The sequence below is a fragment of the Copadichromis virginalis genome, linkage group LG11, assembly GCF_057382275.1.
Source record: "Copadichromis virginalis isolate Kocher_CV1m ecotype Utaka linkage group LG11, C_Virginalis_male_GT1.1, whole genome shotgun sequence".
Classification (NCBI taxonomy): domain Eukaryota; kingdom Metazoa; phylum Chordata; class Actinopteri; order Cichliformes; family Cichlidae; genus Copadichromis; species Copadichromis virginalis.
In genome coordinates this window covers 13113949-13128098 of record NC_140628.1, presented here as the reverse complement: position 1 = coordinate 13128098, position 14150 = coordinate 13113949, and the positions used below count along the sequence as shown (strand labels likewise).

The 14150-nt window shown below is 38.7% G+C and overlaps 1 protein-coding gene and 1 non-coding gene across 2 annotated transcripts; one reads left to right on the top strand and one right to left on the bottom strand.

Annotated features, from left to right (window-relative positions):
• Positions 1 to 229: 229 nt before the first annotated feature.
• Positions 230 to 12656, bottom strand: ice1 (KIAA0947-like (H. sapiens)). Its single transcript, XM_085473194.1, has 21 exons — positions 12550 to 12656; positions 12136 to 12271; positions 11892 to 11950; positions 10716 to 10827; positions 8827 to 8903; positions 8552 to 8589; positions 8383 to 8465; positions 8172 to 8248; positions 7984 to 8021; positions 7792 to 7874; positions 6663 to 6699; positions 6466 to 6522; positions 6264 to 6347; positions 5803 to 6152; positions 2769 to 5411; positions 2302 to 2464; positions 1872 to 2032; positions 1600 to 1790; positions 1340 to 1440; positions 1146 to 1244; positions 230 to 919 (listed from the first exon to the last, which is right to left on the bottom strand). The coding sequence occupies exons 2-21, from the start codon at positions 12223 to 12225 to the stop codon at positions 738 to 740; spliced, it is 4725 nt and encodes a 1574-aa protein (XP_085329320.1). The 5' UTR covers positions 12226 to 12271; positions 12550 to 12656; the 3' UTR covers positions 230 to 737.
• A 544-nt stretch (positions 12657 to 13200) lies between these two features.
• Positions 13201 to 13272, top strand: trnae-cuc (transfer RNA glutamic acid (anticodon CUC)). Its single transcript has one exon. It is a non-coding gene; the product is annotated as a tRNA-Glu (tRNA).
• Positions 13273 to 14150: the final 878 nt, after the last annotated feature.

The following is a 14150-nucleotide window of genomic DNA, read 5'->3' as shown; positions in this document are numbered from 1 at the left end:
GTGGTTTAGTAGTCCTCGGGTATTACTCTATTTTAATGAGTCCTGACGTTTGCAAAATAAACCTCACTGTTCATCAAACTGTGAACGTTTTACTTTTTTAGTTTCAAGATAATTTTTTATAAAAATAACAAGCTGATCCGATAGTATGCAGCATTCCCAATAGTTTTGAAGTATGTACACATCACTGAGAAGACCTAGGTTAACAGAGACTGCAGCAAATGAACACAACTTGGATCCAAATTCGGACATTTTAATTTGAAAACCGCCCCCCCCCCCAAAAAAAAACAATTAAATAATCTCTCAAGCATTTAACTGTACAACATATTTACTTTGGCAATCCTATTTTTCATGAATACAGACACTGATGCTACAACTGTAAACTTCAGCAGAAAAACATACACAGCAACACCACACATATACACACTGTACAGTACTTTACAGCATTAATCTGAGTATAACAGAAGTTATACCAGTACATTTGCTACAGGCAAAGTTTCAATTTAAAAAACAAAAACTGCTACAAAATTCAGAAATATAAACATTTTTATATAATTTTAGAGTAGAAGTGCACATAAAAAAATTAAAACAAAAAAGCAGTCTGCTGGACGTTTTAAAATTTTAGAACCACCAATTTATAACTGCTTGTGAGTCACCCAGTAAGTTTAAATCAGCGCCAATTTATGCGTCTGTTTCCAAAAAAAAGGGGACAGACTGTCATGTCTGTGGATTTGTGCACTTTAGCTGTTGGCTTGTCTGCAAATAGAGGCTAGCTGGTTAATGCAGCTAGTGACAGCAGGAGGGACACTTTGAGATGTTTCTCCTCTCCATTCTGCAAGAGCTTCCAGGGCTTGTTTGGGGTTGCATGGAGACAGGTCATAGATGCAGTAGATGGCTGCTAATTGCACCTCCCATGGCACACCTGCACACATGTGACATAATATAATTAGAACTGTTACATGAAACCCTTCCTTTTAGCGGCAAATCAGCATGTGCTTAATGGCACAGAAAATACAGATAGGCAAATGTGCTTTAACATGTCTGAGACAGAGAAATATAAATCTTGCTTAAATCAACACTACACAAATTAAAGAGATACCATGTTAACAAAAACATTGTATTCCCTTCAGTATGCAATTATGTCCTACCTTCAGTTGGTCCGTGCCTACCAAATGTATTGATGACATTGGCAATAGTGACCACAGTAGAATTACACTTCTCCTTCAGCCCCAGCTGACCAAGGCATCCTATTACAAAAACAATTTAATTCATTTAATGTAATTTCCAACAAATCCCTCCAGCTTAAAGCTTGATAACCAAATAAATTTAGGAAACATCTGACCTATGAGTCTGAGCACAGTAGCAACAGCCACATCAGAGATGGGCTGTTGTTGCTGTCTTGGCTGTGTTACCCAACTGTTCATCAGTGGCCACAACTCCTTGCTGTCAAAGAAAATGAACAAGTTAAGCAGAAGCTATGTGCCTTCAGGAGCCATGTTGGACATGGCTTTTTACATCTTATTTGCAAGTCACATAAAAAACAAAAAACAAAACCCTCACATTATTATTATTACTACAAGACAGAAAAACAAAATAACATACCCTAGTAAATTATCATAGGTCCACTTCCACTTCTTGTTTGTACAAAGCAGGTGCAGTGCATAGACGTGTTCCCAAGCCTCGGCTCCAAGGTCCTCCCCGTACCGACTGTGTTTTGTGAAGGACAAATTTGATCCCGATCTGATCTCAGAAAGTGTTCTGGAGATCAGCTCGTCAATGTCACAGGGAGGAGTCTGTAGTGATATGGGAAGAATAAGTTTAAGAGGGCACACACTACTTGATTTAAAGAATGCATACTCGTAATCAAAAAATACCTTGTTCCAGCCAAGAAATGCTAAAAGGCAGCTGAGAAGCTCTTCTGATGCTCTTAGTTTGGTGACGGCATGAATGGCCTGGGACAGAGAACTGGTGTGTGTGAGAAGGTTGGGCCATGTTGTCACCATAAATAAAATCAGCTTCGCAGAATCTGGAAAATCTGCAAAAAGGATGAAATAAAGAAAATAATAGCAATATTGACTACAAATAAGCTTAAGTAATACATCACAACGAGTAGAGGTAGTTCTTTAACTTTAGCTTTCCATGCCGTCACTATGTTTTCCAGTTAAACAACACCAAAAATCAAATTAGCTATCACGTATACAAGTTCTCTTAAACTGTCATTAGAATTATTTTTAAATAAAACCATGTTAGTGTAGAAAAGCTGTGTAAAGCTTTTATAAATATGGAACAACATAAAATGCTCACTTTCTATTAGGAGGCTGTAGGCCAGGACACGAGCCTTTTCCACATCTCTCCTCTGCCTACAGAGCCCAGTGTAGACTCTGCAGAGGGCCTGCACATAGTTTCGACTCAGGTCCATTTTCCCAGCTTTCAGTTTGTTCAGGATGGCCACAATCATGTCATCTGCCTAAAGTGTAAACCAAGAGAGACAGAAAAATGTCAAATTACACACAAAGAACCTTCTTACTAGTCAGACATTTTGATGAGAGGCAGATGTGAACTAATTGCTTAATTTTGCTGACATGAAACTACCTTCATACTCGTATGTGGCAAAATTTACAAACCGGAAGGAGGTAATACATTTACTGACAAAAGGGTTATTAAAAAGCATTGTAGCAGTAGAGTGCGATTGTTTTATTTTCAGCCCAGTAGATCCTCCAACCAGAAATTAAAAGATAAAAAAATGTAAGAACAATAAACAGTCTACTAACTGAGTTGCTCTGGCAAACTTCAGCGATGACCTCCTTCTCCTCATCTCTTAAGACAGGCTTTTTGGGAAGGTTACCAACATGCAGATGGCTCCGGATCACAGGCAGCAGATCAAAGCACTGGTCTTCAATTTTCCTTAAAGAGTTAACTATAAGATTTTTCTGTGGATGTTCTACAGATTTCAGGGGTGAAGAGGTTGTCTCAGTTTTCGGCTGTTCTAGTGTCGGATTCTGGGCTGATGAGGTGTCGTCTCCACTTTTTGAAGAGGAGGCAAGCACCTGATTGCGAGTCACACCAGCAGCCTGATCAAGCCTGAGACATTTACTGCTTTTAGGCTGCAGCATACCGATGGCAGGCCTTTTTTCTCCCCTCACTTCAGTCTTTGTGAAGGCCGTTGAAGTGGAGTTTATAGTTTTAAAGCTAGACTTCTGACTGTCGGTTGTCGGTAATGTTCTGCCCTCGGATGAGCAAATGTTGAGATTGACATTGCCTCTAAGAATGCTCAGAGTACGAGCCCGGGCAGAGAGCTCTGGATACATGGTGTCGAGAAATCTCATGGAATTCTCCTGAGATGGCGTCGTTGAGGATGATGAAGGAGAAGAACTCACTGCTGTCAAAGGCAGGCGACCAGGGACTGGCACAGCATGTTTAGGCGTGGCAGAGCCGAACTGAAGTGGTGATGAGGGGACTCCATTTAGAGGGAGTGGGCTGTTTGTGGATAAAGAACTCAGCTGATGACGGTTCGGTGTTCTGTTAGTCTGAGTAGGTGAAGTAGGAGATTCAATTCCATCCATGGGTGAAGGAAATAATAGTTTCCCAATAGCCTGCCTTGGGTTGATAGATCTGTTCGCCTTCGGAGGAGTCTTCAAAGGGGTAAGGAGACGAGGAAGTGGAGGACCCATTTCGCCGCGAACATTGCTTATGCACTCTGGAGCCTGAGCTTCAGCTGAACTTTCTCCTGAGGTAGTTTTTTCCTCTCTTATTAGATTTTCAGGCTCTACCGTTTGCAAGTCCAAAGATTTATCTTTTCCTTCTGTAGCAGGATTCTGAATTAATGGAGTAGTATCACCTCCATTCATTTCATCCTGAGCCTGGTCTTCATTAGTAGCACTTTTGGTGACACCTTGTTCCTCTAAACTGAAAGAAGGCGATTGTATGTTTGTTGAAATAATTTCTGTCTGAACATCAGCATCCAATATTCCTGGGTTTGGCTGAGTGTCCAAAGATGCCAGCTTTACAGTGGGCAAAAGACATGAGGGACTCAACTGCCTGCAAAGAGAATGTCTATCTTCTTTTGAAGCTTTACAGTTTACAGTATTTGTCTCTGGGGAATCAGGCATCGTCTCCAATGACGTACTACTACTGGTGTGTACTTTGTGCTGAGGAAGATCTTCAACAGTAGCTTTTTCAATGTCACATTCTTTCTCTAAATATGGAAAAGGAATTGGTTTGTTTGTTGAGACATGGTCTATGTTAACATCAACGTTCAATTTTCCAGGATGACTATCCAAAGCCTGCAGCTTTATAGAGGCTAAAAGGCAGGAAGGACTCACTCGCTTGCAAAGAGAATGTGCACTTTCTTTCAAAGATTCACAGTTTATAGTATTTGTTTCTTGGAAGCTGGTAACTATTTCTATGTCAGCATCCTTTTTTCTAAAAGGTTCAACATTTGCGTGGCCAGATTCCTGATCAGCACCGGACTGGTCGTTTTCCTTCTTTAACAACGCAGATGTAGGGGGTGGAGGTATATTATTACAGGTTGATGATGCAGGCAAAGCTGCCACATCATCTTCTGCAGTCCTCTGTGCATTCCCATCCTCCTTCCCAAGAAGTTTGATGCTTTCATCAACTTCCAATTTCTCTTCAAGATGTTCATTAGAGACAGCAGTGATGCTGTCACTGCTGCCTGATGAACTTTGAGTATGTTCAGGTATATCAGAGTCCTTGCAGCCAGACCGTGTACTGTCCTGAAGTTTAAAAGAATCCAGAGTATTTTTTTCAATGTCTGAACTATTTTGTGTAGCTGCAGCCACGATGCCTTCCATAGAGTCACTTATTAGGGCTGACTCTCCACCATCAGGAGCAACTGTTTTGTTATCAGTAATGTCACTAGGGCTCATGTCAACATCCATGCTTGTTACAGTCTCTGAGAGATCACTATTTGCATCTTCTAAGGCATTTTCATTTTTAGAGATTCTACTGATGCCAGGATTACAGGATAGAAGTGTACTTTCAGTAGGTAATGGCACAGCCTCAATCAATCCTGTAAAACTTGATGTGGAAAACGACGATGATGGTGGTGATAACTGTGCAGATGATGGCTCCTGTTCAATCAGCATGTCGTTTTGAGGACGTATTCCTCTCACATCTGTAGCGATTTTGTCAATAACTTTAGGAATGTCACCAAACTTGGTTGGTTCAAAGTCCTTTTCATTGGAAATTTCCCCCTCTCGCTCGTCTGCGACTACCGACAAGTCTGCATTCTCCTCCATTTGAAGTGCAGCTGATTTTGGATTCCTTTGACTTGATGGTGAGGTTGCAATGTGTAAGGTCTGCTCTTGTTTAAGAGCAGGCCGGTCCTCACAGGGTTTAGAATGACTTTCATTTTCTCGAACCTCCATTTTCATGGATTCCACCTCAGTGTTCTGAAGGAAACAAGAAAGCAAGAATGTAATTTAAAAGATATTATATTTATCATGACCTAAGAATAACAAGGTTTATCAAAGAGTAATCTTTCTAAGGTATTTGATTTTAAATAGTTAATCTTACAGGTTTTATCAGCTGATGACAATTCTAATTAAAAGGTATGTGCAGCCACTACAGCTTTGAAACCTTTTAAGATACCAAGAAGGACTTCAACTAGTGTCTGACCATACACACGTTTCTCAAAAACAAACTTTCACATTATATTAAAGACTTTCCTTTAAACTACTGCAGTAAACAGAACACTGTGTAAAGCCATAAACAGGAAAATCAGCACTTTGATCAACAAGCAACAACAAAAGCCGTTCATATTAGATCTAACCAAATTCTCACCAAATCTGGAAGTGGTGAAATACTGGGAGGCATGGGCTTAAACAATCTGATAATCTCTTCAACAGATAATGTGTCCATCTCCGTAGATGACTCAGCAGTTTTGCGTGCCTTAGGTGATCGCTTGCTCGTTTTTGGAGTGCCTGCCTGCTTTCTTTCACCAGAGCACTGAAGAGATGCTTTGTGCTTGATGGCATCCTGTGCGCGAGGAGACTGGTTTAATGGCGTACAAGTTGCTTTCGCTGGAATGTGGAAACTGTGGGGTTCACTGATCTTCGGAGAACCAAACGGGGACATTTTACTCAAATGAGAGTGCAGTGTGGCTTGTGGAGAGGAAGGAGGAACTCTGGACTCTGAAATTAAAAGAATAAAAGAAGATATTGTGTATGTAGAGGTGTAGAATTGTTAAATAAAAGAAAAACAAACTGAAAAGACCGTATATGCTGTTATGTTACAAACAATACCGTGAAAGTGCAACTGGTTTACAGACGACTCCTGCTCTGGGTCTACACATGCCCACAAGTTCTCTAGCAACATCCAGAACTTTTCTGCAACACACGATAAAACATAATTGCAATTACAATGTAAAAATCAGGCCGCTTTGGGGGTTGGTGTATGCACGCAGCTTTTCAAATGAAATCACAAAATCTGTAAACAGCTGCATACCTTTGTCAATTTTAGGCTCTGCAGGCGCACTTGCTTGAGTTGTTGTGCTCCTGTATTCTTGAGAGATAATTCAGATATTGTTTAAAAACAGATTTTAAGTCAGGAAATGGATGCTGTTAAAAATTAAACAGACAATATTATTGTTTCCTTTAATGCTGAAAATATTATCGTTAATAATTTTCATTGTTGATTTTTACCTTTGTTCCTTTCCCTTTCCAGTTTCATCAGTCTCACCTACAAAACAGAAACGAAATTATACACAGATAATGGTCGGATCCTATTCCAGAAAGCAGGCTTAGCTAGCAAACTTGAGTATTCTGATCCAGAAAGCCAGTGAACTTCAACTCTTACCAGGGTAACAGACTGAACTTAACCTGCTGCTGGCAGGTTTTCTATAGCAAACTCTGATTTCTCTTTGACTCTCCTTTTCCTGCTGCGTCTGAACCAGCTGACTAACACCCTGATTCATTTCAAAGCACAGAACACTGTACTTAATATGAGCGCTTTTACAATCATCCAGTCTTCCATATACAAGGATGGAGACAGCAATTATATCACTGATTTATAATCAGCTCAGAATAAAATGTAGTCTCCATCCACTGTGTGGCTCTAATGCAGCAGGATGACCTGGATGACAGAGAACCTTCAGAGACATATTGCCGTAATCTAATGCAGTAATGCAGCTGTCTCTGCTCCAGAGTTTTGGCTATGTGGATAACCATCATGGTCGGCATTGACATATGCTCCTGGTGCGACCTAGATCTCGGCTCAAGACCAGAGGTGACCGCAGAGACCAAGACCAAGACCAGAGCGCATTCGCCGCTGTCGCACCCTACCTCTGGAATAACCTCCCCTTAGCTATTCGGGCGTCTGATTCAATTCAATCTTTTAAATCTCAATTAAAAACTTATTTGTTTAGCCTTGCTTTCCCCGTCTCCTAGAGCCCACATTTTTACTGTACTGGAACTTATCTTTATCACTTTGTTAATGTTTATAATGTTTTAACCTTCAGCATTGTGTGTGGACTTTACTGGTGCCTACTATGCCTGGTGTATTATTGGTTAGTTATGTCACCCGCCTGTTAGTATATTTTATTTGTATTTTGTGCTTTATATTTGTATTTATTATTGCTCTTAACTCATTCTGTGAAGCACTTTGGCATACCTGTGGTTTTTTAAATGTGCTATATAAATAAAATTGTATTGTATCGTATTGTATTGTATATGTTCATGAAAATTGAAAACTCAGAGCTGTCGAACCTGTACTCTGGTCTATCATACTAGAAAATATTTTACTCCATAACATTTGTAAAGGGCTTTACTGCACCTGTAGATCGTTGATACTTTTCTCTAGTATGGTCTTCTCTTTGGTCAGTTGGGAAATTTTATGCTTCTGTTGGCAAACTGAATCTAAAAAAAAATATCAAAGAAATCACAGCTTAGATAGCAAACAAACACATAAAAGACTCAGAACTTATTAACAGCAACAAAATATTTAGTAAAATTTGATTTTAAATACCTTCAAGAATTCTGATTTTACTTTCAAGGCTGTCCTTTCTGTTGATGAGAAAACAACATGGAACCTTTTTTCAGTGCAATTCATTTTAAAAGCTTTGCTCAAAAAAAAAAGAAAAAAAAAGAAGAAGAAGAAGATGAACCTCAAACTGTGACTAATCATATATTTCAACAGCTCGTGCAAATTCTTACGTGCTTGTCATCTTGGCGTTTTCATCCATGAGTTTTTCAGCTTGCTCTGCTTGTGCCTGAGACTTCTGCAAGGATGTCTAAACAAGTGACATTTTTTTATGAGTTTTAGCAGATTTATGTAAAGCTACTGTGAATGCTAGCTGCATTTTTGTAAATTATGATATTAAACTAAGGTCAAACAATTCATTTGGAGAGCATTCCTTTAGTTTACCTGAGATATCAGCAAATCGTTTTCCACCACAGCCTTTTCTCTTTTCAGCTGTGCATTTTCAAGTGTTTGTTTGTCTGCCAAATCTAAGAAAGACAATTTAGGACAAATTCAATCAATTACAATTACAAGTCTTCCCTGGTACAAATCACACCATGCAAATGCAAAGTACCTTTAACATTTTTTAGCTGGTCTTCAAGCTTTTTGTTCCTGATGAAAATGGAAAATGCCAGTTAGCATTTTAGAATGATAACAACATTAATAATAATGATAATACTGTTGTAGCGCTTATCAAATCCAGTGTCACAAAGTGCTTTACCAAAAAACAAAAAAATAAACAAAGAAAAAAAATCCCTTCAAAATGAAAGAAGATTAATAAAAACTAACAATTCCAAAGCAAAAAACATTATTTGTACTGTTATGACCAAGACTGGATCCAGTACATACTCTGCTATTGTCTCGCTTTTTTCCACCTTCAGTTTTTCCACCTCTTCAGATAGTTGTTCATACACCTTAAGAGCACTCTGTAAAAAAATTAATAATTTGTGAATAATCAGCAAAGGCCAGAAACTAATGAAATATTATGAGTGTGAATTATTTGGTGTGTAGGGCTGTTCAATTAATCGAATTTTAATCACGATTACGATCTGGGCTTTCAACCATCATTAAAAATGACTGAGCCGATTATTAGCCCCTCCCTCATGCTTTACTCTCGCGCTGCTCCGTGTGGCAAATCCAGCGCACCTCTCTGATTTCGAACACGCGTCACAACAATTAAGAGCAGCGGTCCCCAACCTCCGGGCCTTGGACCGGTACCGGTCCGTGAGTCGTTTGGTACCGGGCCGCGAGAGTTGAGGCTCAGGTGTGAAATGTATGGTTTTCAGGGTTTTTATCGGTTTTCAGCGTTATTTTGTTATCGTTTTGATTGTTAACTCGGTTTTCCTGGGTCTTTTCACGTGTGTTATGAATAAATCTTTTTTTCGGTACCGGTACTAGTTTTATTTTGTTGCATTTATCCGCGACACCTTAAAGGCCGGTCCGTGAAAATATTGTCGGGCATAAACCAGTCTGTGGCGCAAAAAAGGTTGGAGACCGCTGATTAAGAGGACCCGAGGGAAGCTCAGAAAGCTAAGCAGAAGTTATTTGGAGAGGAGAGTGACTGCCGTTGGTTGAAAAGAGAGGTAAAAAAAAAAACTTCAGTGGTGTTGCACACTATTTTATATTATTTTTTAAAGTCATTATTCAATACATTGTTATTGTTAACCCTTTAAAGCCGGTCAGAGCCGCACGTTCCGTTTTGTGTAACTATTTTTAAATCCCTGTAGAACCTGAACCACGTAAGCTAGCGCAATATTTTTTTTTGCATATGAAACCAGAGGAGTTGTACTTACATCTTATGCCATCAGCTTGTCCTCGGTCACGGTTTCCTTCCACATAAAGCTTTGCAAAAACTGCATAAAAAGCGCTTGCAGCAACAAAAACATAATATTCCAGAAACACGCTTTGCTGATCCGATTACCTGTTCATACCACTTCCCACAGTGAAACAGACGTCAGCGTGAACTATCGCATGTCCGCCATTTCCTGCCCGAAACCGGAAGTGACGTCATTTTCGCGGAAAATGTAGTTTTTTACTTGTAGGCCTTAAAAGCCTATACAAGTGTTTTTATAAGTCATGTTTGACTTTTCTGAATAGTTTCTGGGATGCTTAGAACTCTAATTGCACTGCTGGAAATAGTTTATTTTGATGCACATGCTGTTTTCTTTGCAAATTTGCATCATAGGATTGTTTTTTTGTTTTTCCTGCAGTATATAAAAATTGGTGTATCTCCAAAATAAAACTATGAAGACACTCAAAATAAATTTCCTGTTGTTGTAAACTATTTTTTGCAATTTTTTTGTATTTAAAGTTTTGAGGGATAAACCTCTTAAATTTCTCCAAGTAGAAATATATGTAAAAAAAACAAAAATGATTTTCAATTTTTTTGTAGTTTATTGCACTTTTTTTGCAATTAATGTAGTTACTATGGACTTAATACATACATATTATTAAAATATGGGCTATAACAGTTGTATAGCAACTTGAAATGCTCCCACAAATGGCACTACAACATGTAAAAAAATAATATAAGCTCTGGCGGACTTGGTTCTATAGTAGGTCTTAAAGGGTTAAATAAATATCGTCAAATAATCGAGATCTCAATTTCAGTGAAAATAATTGTGATTATCATTTTTGCCATAATCGAGCAGCCCTATTGGTGTGAAAACAGTATTAAGAGTCAGACATATGATTACAGGTTAGGACATTTCATAAGATTGTAAAGTGTAACCGCTTACTTTCTTTTCTTCCAGTTCTGCTTGCACCGATTCATAATCAGCCGTCTTTTTCTCCAGAGTAACCAGTCGGATCTGAAGCTCTTCCAGCTGCTGCTGAAGCCTGATTGTGTCACTGCACATAACAAGTTGAGAACATGGATCCATGTGTTAAACCAATTGAATGTAGCAAAAGAACAAAAAACAACCCCAAAAACATTTTATGTTTTATTAAGTCTACAAATTTTCATAAAGTAACAATGTCCTGAAAGTGAATGGATATTGTTCATGAAAGCTTAGTTCAAAGATAAGAAGTTTTTATATACAGTCACACCATTTATCAAGGTGTCTAAGTGAGAGGATCACCGTCTTAATTATCTGAGTAACACGGGCATAGAAAGTTTTACTTAAACCGAGACTTCATCTTTTTTTGGCTTCTCTCTTTAGCAGTTGCCACAGATGATCACCTGCTTCCATAGCATCCTCCTCTGTCACACCAAACCACTTCATGTCCTCGATCACTACATCCAGCAAACTTTGTTGCAGTCTTGCTCTTTTCCACCTGCCTGGAAACTTCATCTTCAACATTCTTTGTCTAATATATCCACTCTCTCTCTTTTCCATGTCTTTGCATCATCAGCCGTGCCAGTCATACCTTATAGCAGATCTCACTACCATATTGCAAATACCTCCTTTCATTCTAGCTGCGATCATTCTGTCATCTCCACCCACTCAATCCTGCCTGCATTCTCTTCTTCATTGTCTGTTGCTTTGGATGATCGACATCAAACATTAAAACTCATCCTTTTTCCTAGTCTACTCCTTGCAGTTTCTCTCAATGTCTCTCATTCACACAAATGTATTCTACTTTATTTGTACAGACTTTCATTCCTCTTCTCTCCATCCTATATTCACAAACAAACAATGCTTTGCGAAATGGCTTTAAAACTTATTTTAAAAAAATCAAGTAAATATATAGTCACTTACGAACATCAGTTCCATTAGAAAGCACATAGGGAGAAACTTTGGACAAATTATTGTAATTTCAGCTAGTTTGCTTGTAGCTGATGACAGCCGCCATGTTTCAGAGCAAATCAAAACACACGAGTTTTGCTTGTATGCTGAATACCGCAACTACGACCTGTTCACGTCTCAACGTAAGACATATTACCAAGGCAATAACCGTCCGTTGGTACTTACTCTGAAACCGCTATCTTCTGTTTTAGTGCCAGGAATGAAGACACATATTCAGCCAGACTCTGACGAAAGACAACAAAACAAACAGGGGACATCACAGTTAGTAAATACTTATCAACACGTTAACTCCACAAGATAAAAACACATTAAATCGCTCCATAATGTTTAAGATCTGGATCGAAAAGATGATGTAAAGCACTGTAACTGATTTCTCGGTAACAAAAAAGCCCCCCAAAACATCACCGACCTGCTGCAAAACAGAGCAGTTTTGACAGTTTCCAGTCGTCGCGTCCGCGGCGATTGCCAACGCTTTGGACTGATTCTCCCCTGGCATCATAGTAAGAAAAATCCCACCGATACCCAGGCAGCCTTTACGTTTTATTCTGAAAACGGAAAACTTTCATATCTTAGTGTCACAAATTCCACGAAGGCTCCTCTATATTCAAAACAACTTCACATTTTCGCGTCTCCCACGTTGACCAAGGACCCAAGCGAAGGACCCCTTTAGCGGTAGCTTTGCAAAATGCCTGTCGCCGTGAAATATAAGATTTCTAACTAATAAGTTCAGAGCATAATCATATTATATTCATAAGTTACGTATTGAATTGAATATCGGTAACGCGTACGTACGAAATTAAAATAATTTTTACCGCTTCCTTACCGTGATGCCTCCTGTTGTTCAAGTTTTTTCTTCAGGCATTTCAGTCTCGTTTTCGTCAAAATAAATTTGTTTGTGTAAGTATCAGGAACGAACGAGGCCAGAGTAACCGTTTCCTGTAGTTTTAACATGATATAGTTATATAACATGATATAGTCTGTTTTAAATGTTTTTTGTTGTTGTAGTGTTTGCCAAGATTTGCGAAGCCCGAAAAAACTATTTTCACTCTGTCAAACCCACTGTCAATAAAGTGGCGACATCTGCTGGACAAATTCTACATATTGGCTTCGTGTGTTTAAATTTGAAAAAGAAGTTAACACTCAATATTTACGTGTATGTGTATTATGTGTATATTTTTCCATGAATTATCCGTGTAACTACTGAGCTACTTAAAATATAGTTCACAGCCTGCGTATTGAATTCCGTTTTCATGATAATAATGTCACGGAATATTGGTCACGTGATTTTTTTTTCCTGCGTAATGTCCACGTGTTGACTCTGAATGTTATTAAGGTGGAAGAACTGTAATTTGTTAGGTAGTCAGACTGTTTTGTCTTCAAAGTCCTACAAAACACAAATAACAGTAAACCTTTATAACAATTGAGGGGGGATGTAAAGCTATTTCATTATTCAGGTTCTCAACGTTGATATCACTCCCTGGTGGTCTAGTGGTTAGGATTCGGCGCTCTCACCGCCGCGGCCCGGGTTCGATTCCCGGTCAGGGAACTCAGCTTTTTCTTTCGTCCCTGTATAGCTTCCCAAAATCGTTGCAACACATTAAACTACACTTACAGTAAAGAACAAGGAGTTGACTGGTTGTCAAGTTATAACACAGAGAAGCTGGGATTTACTCCATTTCCCATTTCCTACCAAGTCCAAGAGCACTGTTACTCTGCTAACAGTACTTCAGCTAAATAGTTGCCTATTCTTCAAAAATTTAATATAAAGAATATTTAGCGTCATATTAAAATATTAATCAATACCCCAAACCCATTTACTGACACAGAACGTTGCACTCACTCCATTTTCATTTACAAATACAAAGTTGCAACATAAAAAATGCATGTTACCCACCAATGTCAAGCACCATATATCACATATTTTGACATTATATTATTATTAGTTAGCAGATATAGTCAGCAGAGGGTGCTATTGTACTAATAACAGTTGTCGCACTGCTCTCGCTCCTTCTCAAACCCACACACTAAACCAGTACTTTTGTTAGGTATCATAATTTCAAGTTTTTTTTAAAAAATACCACTTTGGAGTTCAGTGTTAATGTCATATGTTTTAATAAATGAAGATTTCTAGTTGGTGTTCTCCTTCTTGAAAGTTCTATCAATTTCAACATAAGAAGAAACACCTGAAGACACCGTTGTAAATGCCATCATGATGGAAAGACCCTCTGACTGAACCTTCTGAGTTGCCTCAAGGCAAAGGAGCCACACTCTTCAAACAGATGCAGTCAAACAGAGACAGTGACTGTCTATGACATACAATCTCTGCTGTTAATAAATTTGTCTCAGTCAACTCTTGTTTAAATCCACAGGAAGCTGTCTGAACCCTATCTTGAATACACAAAACAAAACAAAACTGCTCCATCG